The 15,206-nt window shown below is 33.7% G+C and overlaps 2 protein-coding genes and 1 non-coding gene across 6 annotated transcripts; 1 reads left to right on the forward strand and 2 right to left on the reverse strand.

The window, feature by feature from the left end:
• Positions 1–435: 435 nt before the first annotated feature.
• Positions 436–506, reverse strand: TRNAG-CCC. Its single transcript has one exon. It is a non-coding gene; the product is annotated as a tRNA-Gly (tRNA).
• A 551-nt stretch (positions 507–1,057) lies between these two features.
• LOC111444411 (ATP-dependent DNA helicase Q-like SIM) lies at positions 1,058–9,417 on the reverse strand. 4 transcript variants are annotated; one of them, XM_023082505.1, is made up of 17 exons: positions 9,295–9,417; positions 8,356–8,908; positions 8,030–8,249; positions 7,830–7,940; positions 7,366–7,555; positions 6,774–7,110; positions 6,374–6,600; positions 5,942–5,998; positions 5,008–5,088; positions 4,719–4,782; positions 4,121–4,220; positions 3,955–4,038; positions 3,653–3,740; positions 3,311–3,418; positions 3,110–3,202; positions 1,220–1,561; positions 1,058–1,114 (listed from the first exon to the last, which is right to left on the reverse strand). In XM_023082505.1, exons 2-16 carry the CDS (start codon positions 8,738–8,740, stop codon positions 1,235–1,237), a joined length of 2,472 nt encoding a protein of 823 aa, XP_022938273.1. In that variant the 5' UTR covers positions 8,741–8,908; positions 9,295–9,417; the 3' UTR covers positions 1,058–1,114; positions 1,220–1,234. The 4 variants fall into 4 exon arrangements, with proteins under 4 accessions (XP_022938273.1, XP_022938277.1, XP_022938275.1 ...); XM_023082509.1 differs by having other exon boundaries at positions 8,356–8,955; XM_023082507.1 differs by having other exon boundaries at positions 9,251–9,417.
• Positions 9,418–11,773: 2,356 nt separating this feature from the next.
• On the forward strand, positions 11,774–13,499 carry LOC111443865 (heavy metal-associated isoprenylated plant protein 36). The gene is made up of 3 exons (XM_023081692.1): positions 11,774–11,958; positions 12,072–12,147; positions 12,542–13,499. The coding sequence occupies exons 1-3, from the start codon at positions 11,887–11,889 to the stop codon at positions 13,354–13,356; spliced, it is 963 nt and encodes a 320-aa protein (XP_022937460.1). The 5' UTR covers positions 11,774–11,886; the 3' UTR covers positions 13,357–13,499.
• The last annotated feature ends 1,707 nt before the right edge of the window (positions 13,500–15,206 follow it).

Below are 15,206 nucleotides of genomic sequence, written 5' to 3' on the forward strand. Positions count from 1 at the left end.
TCATTCATTAACTTCTCTGTTGAATGGAAGTACAAGTACTGAACGTATGCCTTAGGTAGACAGTCTTGACTCTTGACCCTTCTATTTTCGAACATTGCTTTAGTGCGACATCAGACTCGTGTGACTTAAGTAGATAGTCACATGTGTCTTACGAGGATGGTCAAGTCTGTCTTAGGTAGACAGTCATGACCCAACTCGTCAACGTTAACCGTATCTTTATATTCAAACTCATCATTCTGACATTGTCACGATACAATAATAAAAAATATAAAAAATAAAAAAAACATAAAAACATTGGTCAAGGAAAACTACATGATCGTAAGATTCATAACAGGAAAAAATAAAAAATAAAAAAAACATAAAAACATTGGTCAAGGAAAACTACATGATCGTAAGATTCATAACAGGAAAAATTAAGCTTATTTGTAAAAAGAATGCGCATCCGGGGAATCGAACCCCGGTCAGTACCGTGGGAGGGTACTATGATACCACTACACTAGATGCGCCTTTGATGTCAACTTTTGTTTAAATTTTAAAATAAACTAATAATATTATTTATTTTATTCTCTTAAGAATTAACAAATTTAATTATATCTTCCTTTTTAAAATTTAACCTCATTTTATACCTTATTTATACGGTTCATATGGGTTAAGTGGTTAATGGATTTTTCTAAATTAGTTTGGGTTCAACATAACCACTCGAATTTATGGTTATTTTTAATATATATATATATATATATAATTAAATAAATCTTAATTAAAACTTTGAAAATAAATAAATAAATAATTTATATATTAACTGTATTTTATGGTTGAATTGAATTCATTATTATATAATTAAGATAAACGAGTGGTTCTACGCAAAATTAATAACTAATCTATCAAATATAAAGTTGAATATTATGACTAAAAAAACCCTAAATATTCTCTTTTATATCGAGTAAATCTGAACCATTAAACATTTAAAGACTTATCGGACAGAAGATTAAAAGTTTAAAATTATATATATTTTTTATTTATTTAAAAACTAAAAAGACTCTCGAGAAACTATTTTCAAAATTTAATCACCAAATACACATAAACTTACAAGTTGATTAACATTAACATTACCTTACTTTTTTTTTTGCATGAATTCATATTCATAAGATGAATAAATCTTTCAGATTTTGAACATGGAGAATGAAAATTTTAAACTTACTCAGCAACATTGATTGATCACTTCAACATTGATTGATCACTTCTTGACTGACAGTTTAGCAGTTAATCTACCTCGAACTGTTCTTGTATCGGAGTTATGTTTTCTTGATTTTCTTTTTCTCCCCTTTCGTGGTCGTGACCCACGTGACTCGTCGACGAAGTGTCTCCGACGTTTTAGACGTTCTCGTCGTATGGCAGGATCAGCCCAGCCTCTGCCCCATTCTGAGAAGGATGAGTAGGATTTGGGTTTGGCCATTGAGAGGAGCATGTCTGCTTCAGGGCAAACATTGAATATTTGGTCATTTCTGGATAGAAACTCCAATCCCAGCTTGGTTGGCTCAGGGAATTTTATCTGAACATGGTTCTGCAGAAAAGATGTCATGCTCAGAATGTGCATGAGTAGTAGGAAAAAAGTAGAAAAGAAGTCCATATAATATTAACCAATAATAATAATAATAAATCAATAAAGGAAATTATTAATAGAGCTCAAATTATGTGTGTAATTTGGGAATGCCTCGTCCTAAACAAATGAATTGACGGAGAGGAACGAAGCAGTGAGAGGAAGTAGCTTGACTCAAAGAGGAGAGGGAGTAAGCAGCGAGAGGAAGTAGCTCGACTCGAAGAGGAAAGGGAGTAAGTAGCTCAAGATCATTCCGAGGAGACCGGCTAGATCAAGACTAGGAGAGATCCCCAGGATGAGAAGAGATTGAATCCAACACTCAATCCATTGCTTCTACCCCTCCCCAGTGCAGCCATTCCAGGACCCAGATTCGGATTTCAGCCACTGTAGTTCAAATTTAGCCCGACGACTGAGTAAAAGTTGGGAGTGGGCTACTCGGGTAGGATCTAAAACGATCCCACATACTAGAAAGAACTAGACAATGGGAAGCCTTCGTTGAGTAATGGGAAGTGGGCTAGTCCCCAACAAAGCCTTGCCAACTATAAGAAATAGTTGTGGCTCAAAATCAGTTGTTCCTAGGTTCTCAATAACGTCACCAGTCAGCAGACAGGCGGGAGGTGAGCGTAGGGAGGTTCGGGAGCTCCCCCCCCTCCAAAATGCCCAATAAGAGCTAAGAGCTACTCAGACAAAAAGCAAAAGATATTCTCCTCACTACAAAGGCCTTAAAGAAGAACAATTAACCAAGTCTCTCAAAAAGTACAACTATCCGAATCCAATGGTCCCCAACAAATCACCACCTCACTCACTATAACGAAATTACACCATTCAATCCTTCCTTTTTTCCTTCTATTTAAGCATAGACGACTTTAGTGGCATGGAGCCGAGGTCTATCAACTATCATGAAAAGAATAATTACCAAAAAAAAGAAAAAAGACACCAAAAAGATGCTAAATATTTAGTTACATCTGCTCACGATATTCCCTAAATTTATTGATTCCTTTCTAACCAAATTTTTTAATTCCTTGTTTTAATCATACTTGCCCATGAAATAGTCCATTTTTTTATAAAGTGATAGTTTTGTATATTTGTCTGTATTGTGTGTTCTGAAAGAAGACTAGTACTCTATAGGGGGACATTTTTCAGTGGGTACTTATGACTTTCAAATGTCTTCATTTAGTTCTTAAACTTTCAAATTCTGTATTAATCTCTAAATTTTATCTAAAAATTTGTACTAATACTTACTATTACTCAACACAACCTATTAAATGTAAATTTGTTCATGTTAAATACTCTACAAAAAGGAAAACAAATGTGTCCATGACTAAAAAAGGTTTTTTATGCAAAATTTAAAGAAGTTCGAGGACTAAAATAGAATAAGTATGAAAGTTATAGAACAAGTGAATCTAGTAAAAACTGTTTGATGCATAAGGATGCAGGTATTTAAAGCACAAGACGAGAATCATTCCAAGGAAGAAAAAAGTTAAAAGTTAATTATAATTGCCGATTACATACCCTGTTATCTCCTTCTTTCAAGTAACCTTTAGCTTCCAAAATTCTTGTAAGACCTCGCCACCAGAGCATATCAGTTGCCGCGAATTTCATGGACTGCATGCCAATGGAATGTAAATAATCAAAATGGTCTTAACTTGGAATCTTCTAGAACAGTTACAACATTAAGCAAACAAACATAAATCCAAAAAGAGTAAGCATCACCTGCTCTCTTACTTTACTGACAAATAACCTCAAACTTGGCTTCTCCCTGAATCTCTGTTTGACATCACCGTATGTGAAATCATCGTACAATCCTTCAAGTAAATATTGCTGTACATGAAATTAAACATTAGCTTATTATGATGATATTTAGAAACAATATAAGATTTTGAAATCATCGAATATCTCGTATGGAACTTCTCGAACACGAAAATAAAACGTTAAATTGTGAACCGTGAGTTTCAGGACTGTATACATACGTAGAGCTGGGGAAAAGTTGGATAAAACAATAATCTGCAGAGAACAGGCTTAATAAAAATAAATATATCTCATCAAAATACTTACATGATGAGCGGCAATGACCTGCATTAATATATTTGCTTCCTCCTTCAAATTCTGCATATTTGGAGGTCCCTTCACACAAACATCACACCTACGAAAGAAATTCCATCAATGAGTGGGAGAAATGAAGTTTGGTCAAGTTGATCTCTATGTGATGTATAAATTACAGTGGCTTATTTTAGTAACGATAATGTATCATATTATGATTGTCGGTAACTAAAAGAACAAGATAAAGGCCCAAACTCTGAACAGTTGTAATCAGAAAGTAAACTGGAAACTGACTTAAAAGTTGAAAGAAATGTTACATGAAACACTTCTTGTGATCGAAAGTCTCGCCAAAGTATTCCACCAATTTCTGTGCCCGACAGTTTGTAGTGTTCATCCCATACCTGTGTGAATGTGAAAAGAAGAACCACTTTGATCAAATATCGCTTGTGGGGTGGAAGTAAAACTGCAAAGAGAAGTACATACCTGAAGCAATCAGACAGCATTCTATATGCTTGATTAGTTTGTTCTTCACTTCTTCGATTCGGCAAAAGGGATGGTATTCTTGTCAGGTTTGCAAATAGAACTGTTTACAGAGGTGGGAGATGTAGAAAAATTTACCAGGTTAACATGGATTTTAACTATTACATAGTTACGAATAGCACAATATTTGAAAAAATCCATCGCCATAGGCTGTAATTATCATTAAACAGCAGCGAGATGAAATCAAATATATTAAAAAGAAGTCCTAAAAAGAAACTAACAAGTAATGAAAAATGGAGTTCTTAAGAGGCCATAACAGTTTCCATGCAACTTTATACTGTTCTCAATGTCCCTTTTTATGGGGGATCAAATTCTTGATAAATGAGAATGAAATATGAATATTGATATCGGATAGTACGAGGATATATATATATATACATTTTTTTTTTTTTTTACTTGGGATCCTTGAAATCCTTCCACTCTAATACCATGATAGCAGAACTACCAATCCCAAAAACCTGAGTCAGTAAATAGAGGCCAATTATTCGTTACTTTAATATTAAGACTATGTGTCCTTTCAAAGAACTATTAATGAACTTACTACAATCTGCCAATTTCCCATCCCTTCCAGCACGGCCAGCTTCTTGATAATAAGCTTCCAAACTCTGAAACCAAAGCAGTGGTTAAAGAATTTCGGAAGGTAACAGCTGGAATTGATATATACCATAGAAAAGACACATTAGAATGCGTGCAGAAATTGAGCAAAGCAGACCACAATTAAGACAAATCCGTACAAACAAACCGATTGCAGAAGTTTTTCGCTTCTTAGACACAAAAATGACCGCACTAAGATCTATTATATCTAGTAAATTTGTAATTTGAATTATCACCTGAGGCCAACCATAGTGAATAATTCTCCGTACATTTGACTTGTCAATGCCCATTCCAAATGCTATTGTTGCAACTACAACCTGAAGAATAATGAAGCTGTCAATAATAATAAAGATTTAGAAAAATATAAAAATAAAAAAACCCTTGTGGGTACATAAAGTACTAAACGTTTAAAGAACTCCATGAGATTAATGTCGTGAGGCTAAGAAATTAAATTTGAGATTTTGACTTCATTTTAATAAAAAGTTGTTCGAAAAAGAAAATAAAATTGATGAAACCAATCATCAGTGCAAATCGTGCAAGCGAAGCCGGGAAACAGATCGCTGCTCAAATCAGTTGTTAATATAATTAACTTTTTAAGTTATGGACGATGGCAAGCTGTGGCTAAAGATTATTCAAAATTTGAAATTATTAAGGTTAAAAAACGTGTATACTTCACTAATTATAAATAATGTCAAATCCAAAGAAGAAATTTATATAAGCTCCAGTTTTGGTGGTAATTGCTAACATTGAAGCATTATAAATGATCAGTTTATCGCTAAAAACTAAGAAGCTCGATCTTTGATCTCTCTGTCTCTTCCCACAAGATTGGGTGCATTAGATTTTGCAGAGTTGGCCATGTCATGCACCACTGATAATACTTGAGAGAAAAGTACAAAAGGGTTAATACACTATATTGTCAACTATATTCGTATCAGAAGAAGCTAACTGAAACCTGCATATCACTTTGAAAAACGTTTGTAACCCGCACATAGCAGAAAGAAAAAATGTTCTGCTTAAACGCTATTCATATGTTTAAATTCGTAGGTAGAAATCTAACGGCTTACTTGCCTATAACAGGGGGAAATGTAAACAAAATTGGGGAGTTAAAGAAAGGTAGAGAAGGAAATTTGAAAAAGTTAAAAAAGAAGAAAGTTACTATATTAAACAGACCTCAACATTGTTATCGTGAAAATCCTTGTGAACCGTCCTTAAATGGGATTTTGGAAGCTGGAAAGAATAGAAAAACACATTTAGTTTTATTTCGGGAGCTCGTAAGATAATATTATTCTTCCATAATAAATTCTAGGCAAGAACTAAGGGCAATGGAGTATGATGCCACACATAATAATGAACAGCTAGCAATGCATGGAAAATTAACTCATGGAAAAATGGCACCTAAAACACTTTCAAAGCTGACATGGTCTCAAAATGAAAAGGATGAAAGTCTACAATAGAAACAAAACTAAAATACAGAAACTTTTAATTGATAAATTTTATATGCAAAGGGATCACAAATATAATGGACAGTGGGGGTCACAAGTTAGTATGCAACAAACTTGACAGACATAAGCACAAGTTTGGCACCGTATATAGTGAACGTACCGATGCATTGTATGCAGCCGCCTTGACACCAGATTGACAAAGAAACTTTGAGACACTCAAAGTTTCTTTTCTAGTCGGAACATATACAATAGTTGGCCCTTGTTCTAGAGTCTCTCCACAACTTTTTAGTCTTTCTTCTGCTTTATCCAGCACATCAATCTCCTCCAACGACCCATCGACATCCCTGTCCTCAGAAAGCAATTGTCCGCAGAACTCACCACATGCAACTGCACAATTTTAAAAAATAATAATTATTATTAAAAAATTTAAAAACTACGTAAGAAATTAAGCCCTTTCTTGTTTGTTTTGAAGCGCATACATTACTCAATTACTCATTGTCACAGGCTTCTAAAGTTCAGATACAGTATAATGGCAAGAGTTTATACAGTAATGTCTGTACCATCCCAATCATCTACACTCTGAAAGACATCAACCTCGTTTTCCAAGTATTCAACAGACATTGTCCTTCCTGCTGAGGAGGTTGGCAACCATTCTTCTTCAGAATCTATATCATCTCTATCTGAGTCAGAATCATCACTTTCCTCCACATCATCTGGAGACTTTCTGTCCGCCTCACGTACGCTATTGTCAGTTGAGCAATGTAATACACTGTCTAATTTGTGAGAGATTATAGTTTGTTTCTTGTTGCCAGATCTTCTATTTCCAGCATACATGTCTATAAGATCGCTGAAGTCCTTCCTATAAGAGGATGGTGAAGTTGTTTTACTATGTTTTACCTGAAAAGAAAGGAAATAAAAAAAATAGGATTTGGAAATGAGAACAAGAATTATAGTTTGTATTCCGTGATATAAAACTAAACAAAGCAGAAACAAAAAGCAGTAAGATAGTAATCGTTAAAACAAAATAAATGGATAAATTTGAATGGGAAATCCAAGTTTCCTCTACTTGGGAGAAAAATTAAAGGGGGCTATAGATGAACTGGTGTATGAGTGATAAATTTTAAATTTTTTAAAATGAAGTGCAATACTCACGGAGAAGCGAAGATTTGGCCTGAAAAATGAAGTTAGAATAATCTTTGTTTCCTTTGACATACATAATGACTTTAAAATGTCTTCTCGAACTTGAACTGTGGCAGTTGCAGTCAATGCCATCAAAGGCACGTCAAATCTCAAAAATTTTAGGGTTGAAGAGCTGAAATTCTCTCGCAGAATAGACAAACGCCTGAAATTTCAAAGTGATGATGATAGTAAGTTTAAAAAAGCTAAGAAAGTTGTATGTTAAAAAGCAACGGGGCATAAATTGAAAACTATTCTAAATTTGGGCATCATTCTGGAATCTTTTTATGTAAAATTGGCAAATAAAACGGACCCAAAACACATTATGCAATTAAAACTTATTTGTGGATGCAAGATAAACACAATCCACAGGGGATCAAAATGGATGAAAACACGAGGAATGGAAATAAACCAGTTGTCTAGTTCAGGAAAAAGAAGACCTGTAGTCTGGCCGGAAGTCATGGCCCCATTTAGAAACACAGTGTACTTCATCAATTGCAAACAATGCAATTCCACGAGTTTCAGCTAGCTTTTGAAGTGGTTGAATCAATCTGCAAAACATAAATTTAATCTTTCATTACATTTGCGAAAGAAAAAATATTTCCTCAACATTGGTCATTGATTTTTATGTGAAAATTACCTTAAAACTGTCTCTGGGCAAACATAGATAATGCTATATGCCCCTCCCATTGCTTTCTTTTCCACAGAACTGTCAGGTTGCCCAGACCCAAGAAAGCAGGCAGAAACCCCATGCTTTGCAAGTTTTAAGCATTGATCGTGCATCAAGCTTATCAATGGCGAAATAACAACCACCACCTTGCCTGTTAATAAAGCTGGGATCTGAAAACAGATAGATTTCCCTGAAAGAATATGAAAAAGTGCAAAAGAGATCATCTTCCATCCAGTGCAATACTAACATGTCAAGCACGTAAAAGTGGAATGAGAGCCTAACGAGCAAAGTCATACCAGATCCTGTTGCAGCAAGAACTAGACAATCTTGGTGATTTAACCATGCTTCCAGAGCTTCCTTTTGGAACTTTTTCAAGAACGGATAGCCAAAATGCTTTTTCAGGAGCCTATTCAACTTCTTCTCCCAATCCAACAGGGTATCTGGTTCTTGTGACCAATCAACCAGATAAGAATCTGATTCAGCTTGAAGGTCACATATTCGATCCTCCTGAGTATCTTCCACGGGATAATGGGACACTTCTGGTTCGGAAATTGGAAGAACTGGTTCAGCTTCAGTCTTACTTCGTTTACCCCTATTGGTTAGAGAAAAGTGATCCAGAATGCTAGACTGTCGCATTGGAACCAACAAAGACTGAGCTCTTTTTCCGCTTCGCTGAAGCATAGTGAGTTTTACCGAGATTTCACTCCTACAATCCTACTTTGCTGTAGATAAGGTATGATCTAGTTGCAACATGAAAGGCTATGTTTCACAATTTCTACGGCATGTTCCCTTTATCAAATTCAGTGTAGAACTCAAACTCAAACTCCACCGGCAATTTTAAATTTCATTCTGAAACACTCGGCAGCAGAAATATAAATTTCATTGGCAATCTACAACTGAAATTAAACAATACACTGCCCCCAAGTACGGACATAATTAAATTGTGCAATTAGCAGAGCTATACAATTACCATTCAATCATTATAACATTCACATTCTTTGAGCCTTCCGACAGTTTCTTTAAACTCGAATTATTGACAAAATCTTGAAACAATATGAAAGAAAAAAAAAAACATATAAACCTTATTCTTTTCGTGACAAACAATCAGGATCATCAAACATAACGAACGCAGGCAAACGCTTGTAAAATGTAATGTAACTAGCAAGAACATCGAAGGATTTAAGAACATACTGAAAAAAAGTAGCTGATTCAGAGGACAATCCGATGCAACGTACAGATTATAACGAAGAATGACGGATTATAGCGAGAGATTTGATCGGAAATCCTCCCGATGTCGGCAATTGAAGCAACGTTCTACACTGTCGCGCGCGAAAAGCTTTGTAGCGGCAAAATTTTGGAAGCGTTCCGATCAGGTATAATTAAACCTGGACGTCTCTTGTAAATCAGATCCTTGTTACGACGTCGTTTTAAGACTCCTACTTCTATTCTAATTTCCAAAACATTTTTTTTTTATCCTTTAATTTAAAAATTAGCTTTTATTTAATTAGTTTCTATTTTTAATAAATACTTCCAAAATTGAAAAAAATAATTATAACTAAAAAAAAATAGTTTTAGTGTTTTTTTAATTAAAAAATGACTCTATTAATATATCAGCGTGCATAAAAGTCGAGAAGACGAGCCATAGTTACTGGACAACGATAATCGTGTTCATAATATAATGCAATATTACATTTTTATTTAAAACGCAGGGACTAAATAAAAATTATTCAAAAGTCATAACTAAAAATGTAATATTTCAAAATATAAGGACCAAACGAAAATTTTAAGTTCGTAAATGTCATGTATTTTTTTCATTACTAAATTTAACGTTTAGATATCGTCACTATCATCAATAAGAAAATCCCTAGAGTTGTTATCTGGGAACTTGTTCATAAATACTGTAATGAAAGGAAGATAGGAGTTTATCGTTAGGTATTTGATGAAATCAATTTAAAAAATACTTTCAAAACTGGTTAAATTTGTAATTTAAAGGTAATTTTTTGTAGGGCTAATTTGAAACTTGTCCAAAGAAATTGCATGCAACACCCTATAAAGTTTGTTATTTACTATCACACCCCTCTAACTTTTAAATTGATTAAATAGTCCCTAGATTTTGTTATAAACTTTTAAAGTTGCAAAATAGCCCTTAAATGCAATATTTCAAAATAATAAGGACCAAACGAAAATCTAAACTCGTAAACGATATGTATTTTTTTCAAAACTAAATTAAACGCGTTTAATGATGAAATTAATTTGAAAAATCTTCCAAAACTGATTAAATTTGTAATTTAACGACTATGATTAATTTGAAATCGATTAAAAAAATTGCATGCAACACCCTACAAAGTTTGTTATTTACCATCACACCCTTAAATTTTTAAATTGATTAATTAGTCCCTAGATTTTGTCATGAAATTTTTAAAATATAAAAAATGAGTCGTTTTCGAAAAAATATTTACAAAATAGCCCTTATTATGCTCAAATTTATATCAGCTACCTTTTCAAAACTAAACTCAAAAGTAATTGGTAAAAATGAAATATTTCAAAATATAAGGACCAAACGAAAATATACACTCGTAAAATGATATGAAACTTTCTCAAAACTAAATTAAATGCGTTTAATGATGAAACTAATATGAAAAATACTCCTCAGTCTCGTTAAATTTGTAATTTAACCACTATGATTAATTTGAAATATGTTTTTAACACCCTGCAAGATTTGTTATTTACCTATCACACCCTTAAAACTTTTAAATTGATTAATTAGTTCCTACGAAAATTTTAAAATATAAAAAATGGGTCATTTTCGAAAAATATTTGCAAAATAGCCCTTATTATGCTCGAAGGAATTAGTAATTATATACCAGCTACCTTTTCAAAACCAAGAAATGTAATATTTCAAAATATAAGGACCAAACGAAAATATAAACGTGTAAAATGATATGTATTTTTCTCAAAACTAAATTAAATGCGTATAATGATAAAATTAATTTGAAAAATACTTCCAAAAAATATTAAATTTGTAATTTAACCACTATGATTAATTTAAATTATGTTAAAAAAAATTGCATGCAACACCCTACAAAATTTGTTATTTACCCATCACACCCTTAAACTTTTAAATTGAGTTATTAGTCCCTAGATTTTGTTATGAAATTCCTAATTCATTCAGTAACTAGTCTAAGATTTAATTAATCTAAGGGTGGTTTGTGCAATTTTTAAAATATAAAAAACGAGTCATTTTAGATAAATATTTGCAAAATAGCCCCTTATCATTTTTTAAGGAATTAATAGTCATATACGAGGTACTTTTTAAAATATTTTTAAAATATAAGGACCAAACGAAAATATAAACCCGTAAAACTATATGTATTTTTCTCAAAACTAAATTAAATACGTCTAGTGATAAAATTAATCTGAAAAATACTTCCAAAACTGATTAAATTTGTAATTTAACAATTATGATTAATTTGAAATCGGTTAAAAAAAATTGCATGCAACACCCTATAAAGTTTGTTATTTACCCAACACACCCTTAAACTTTTAAATTTATTAATTAGTCCCTACGAAAATTTTAAAATATAAAAAATGAGTCATTTTCGAAAAATATTTGCAAAATAAAATAGCCCTTATTATTTTTTAAATAATTAGTAATTATATACTTTTTCAAAATATTTTCACTGATTCTTTCTTACAAAGGCGTTTCCATTTATTTTAAAAAATACTTGAATTAACCCTCGAAAGCATATCTCCCTCTCTACAATTTCGCTTTATCTCTCTCACCGTCTCTCTCCCCAAGAACAGACCTTAGAGCTCCAGTGCCTTTAATGGCAGAACCGGAAGCCAAGCCAGAGCTTAAAGAAATTGAAGAAAACGCGGAACCTCCTCTCGTATACAAGGTAGATTCATCTTAGTTTTTGAAAGTTCCTTCTTCTGCCTTTCTCTAGATGCCCTATTTTGCTTGACGCTTCTGTAATTCTTTTTATTGTTGTTGTTGTTCTGATTCTCTCAGACGTGGATTTTGAAAGTCTCGATCCACTGCGAAGCCTGCAAGAGGAAAGTTAAACGAGTTCTCAAGGACGTTGAAGGTTGATTTCGATGTTTCGTCCTCTTTGATTTTGCTGATGGAATCTTTCTCTTTCGTTCTGTGTTTTTGTTCCGTACTGAGATTTCTCTTTTGAGATTAATGCGTACTAGGCATCTTTGTTTCCGAGAAAATTGAAACAAGTTTTGATGATTCTGCTATGGCGATTTCATGAATCCGCATCCTGTTTCTCTACTCGAACTCGTTATTTCTTCTCTTTTTGGCATATTCGTTTGTCGATAACTTGATTTCTGTAACTAATGGCGATAGAAACAGTCAGAATTTTCTATCTCTCTTTGAAACTCGCTGTTTTTCTCTTTGTTCTCAAATCGATTATCGTTGTTTCTCTGGAATACGGATTCGAGAATATCTGCTTAACGATGAACGTAACCTTTCAGGAGTTTACGAAACGGATATCGATTGGAGGCAACAGAAAGTAGTTGTGAAAGGTAACGTCGAATCGGAAACTTTGATAAAGAAATTGTTGAAGACAGGGAAGCACGCGGAGCTCTGGCCGGAAAATTCTGATTCCAAAGGAAAAAAGAAAGGAAAATCGAAGAAGAAAGAGAAACAAAGCGACTCTGAAAGCTCCGACGAAAGCAGCGGCCATGAAGACGAAAAGGAAAAGGTGAAATTAGAAGTTCAGGACCCGACGAAAAATGGAGACACCGCCGGGAAAATCACTGACGACGGCAGTGGTGGCCAAGCGAAGCAGCCTAGTTCTGCTCCGGTATGCGACGGCCAAACCAGCGGCAGCGGAGGCAAAAAAAAGAAGAAGAAAAAGAAGAAGAAGAGTAGCGGCGGCGGAGGCAATGCCGGCGGTGAAGCTCCCGGTGAAGCTTCAGCGATCGGAGCACCGCCGCCCGGTCCAACTCAGGGTCTTCCAGAACCCGGTCCACAACCCCTAACCGGCCCCCTTCCAATTATAGCGAACGAGAGCTCTCCACGTCACTTCGTGACTCAATACGCACCACATTCCTTTACGCACCCACTTTATTCCGTGCGGTACAGTACAGCATACGCTACATGTTCTCAGCCCCAGCCCGAATCATATTATGCCACGCCGCAGCAATATTCCTATGCGCACGTGCATCCTGGAGTACGACACGAGTTTGACATCCCGCCGTCCGATTACGAGCCATATTCATCACAGCCGTCCGATTCTCTCGAGATATTCAGCGATGAAAATCCAAATGGGTGCTCAATCGTGTGAGAGAATTTTTGTTCGCCCAAATTACCATATTGAACACCGTAGATGCAAAATCTCGAACCACTTGTAGAGTATGTGGAGGGGTAGTTTCGTAAAACTCTCTATTAGTATCTTGGTATGTTCTGAATCCTTGAGTCTCTCGTATTTAAAAAAGAAAAAATATATATATATATATATCGTGTATAAATAAATTAGGTTTATTTAAATCATATTACACGTTAAAGGTATGAAATTTGAATTTTTACTGTAATTATTTTATATTATTAAAGTCGGATAAATAATGATTTGACGTGACGTAATATTCGTGATAAATTCTCTAGATAATGATTTTTTTTAATAAAGATAAATAGATGTACGTGTATATATAATATTTTTAAATATTATTTAAACATTTATTGGTATGCGACTAAATCGAGAACACTGAAAAACTTTGAAACGGGAACTAAATTATTGAGACAGGTATATTATTCAACTTTGAGTTAAAGCTCGTGAAATGCATTTGTTAATACAACGGTTAATGACTGATAGAGTACATATTAAGGTGCATAAGCACAGTAAGAGGTGACAAGAAGACGTGCTCGTAGGGCTCAAAAAAATGGTTTTTAAAGTTTGATAATAATCAAAAGCTCTAATTGTTTATAATAGATTCGACATCTCGTTGATGTTATATTAAAAAAAAAATGCATACGACATTAAATATGATTTAATTACATCATACCATGATTTTTTCTTAAAATTTCTACGAGCTTCGGTCTCGTTTATCTAATATGATTCCTCTTGTGGTCTATTACCAAAAGGCCCTTAAAATGTCAATTTGCCATACATTATTCTATTGACGATCAAGGTTAATATTGTAAATAACATAATGTTTCCGACACTTTCTAAAGGTCATCGGTTTTTTTCCTCTCTTTTTCTTTTTCACAATATTTGATTTGATTAGAACAACAAACTAACAAAAATCAAATAAAGATAGAGAATAAAAAAGCATAAAGAACAATACCCACCAAAAATTGCCTTTAATATTCTTCTTTTTTCTCAATTTCTAGAGAGTTTATATTATCTTTAATATTCTCTTTGCATTTATTCATATTCTTCATTTGAGGACATCCTTTATTTATTATTAAAAATATTCCATTTTGTCTTTTCAACCGTCAAATATTTGATATATTTTATCTTTTTAACATTTAGTTTGTAGTTTGTATTCTATTTAAATATTGTAAACATTAATGAAAATTGGACTTTAGATCCTACGGTGACTTTTGATCCCCTATGTTTTTTTTGGACTTTCAATCCCAGTTAGGTTTCTTATTCTTGATACGGAATCAGAGTCATGCCCTAAATTAATCATGTCAATAGAATTCTCAAATGTCGAACAAAGGACTATCGAGGCCCCTCGAAGGCATAGTAAAAAAATGACTAAGACTCCAAAAGAAAATGAGTCGAGCCTCGATTAAGGGGAGACGTACTTTGTTCGAGGGGAGGTGTTGGATGAAAGTCCCACATTGGTTAATTTAGGGAATGATCATTAGTTTATAATCAATGAATACTCTCTTTATTGATGTGAGACATTTTGGGGAAGCTCGAAATAAATGAGAGCTTATGCTCAAAGTGGATAGTTTTTTTTAGGTCATTTGAATACCGAGAGTAAAAATATTCTTTTTTCCTTTGAATTAGGTTAATTTGGTAGGTTAATTTGGTTTGAATATCGGGTTAGGACCCAACCATACGTTTTAGGTTAATTTTTTGAAAAATCGAAAATTTATTTTAGCACGTGGGTTGACATTTTTTTTTACTAGGTCAGCTCGATAACTAAAATATAGGATTACGACCCAACCATACGTTTAAGGTTATTG

This window comes from Cucurbita moschata, unplaced genomic scaffold, assembly GCF_002738365.1.
Source record: "Cucurbita moschata cultivar Rifu unplaced genomic scaffold, Cmos_1.0 Cmo_Scf00006, whole genome shotgun sequence".
NCBI lineage: Eukaryota > Viridiplantae > Streptophyta > Magnoliopsida > Cucurbitales > Cucurbitaceae > Cucurbita > Cucurbita moschata.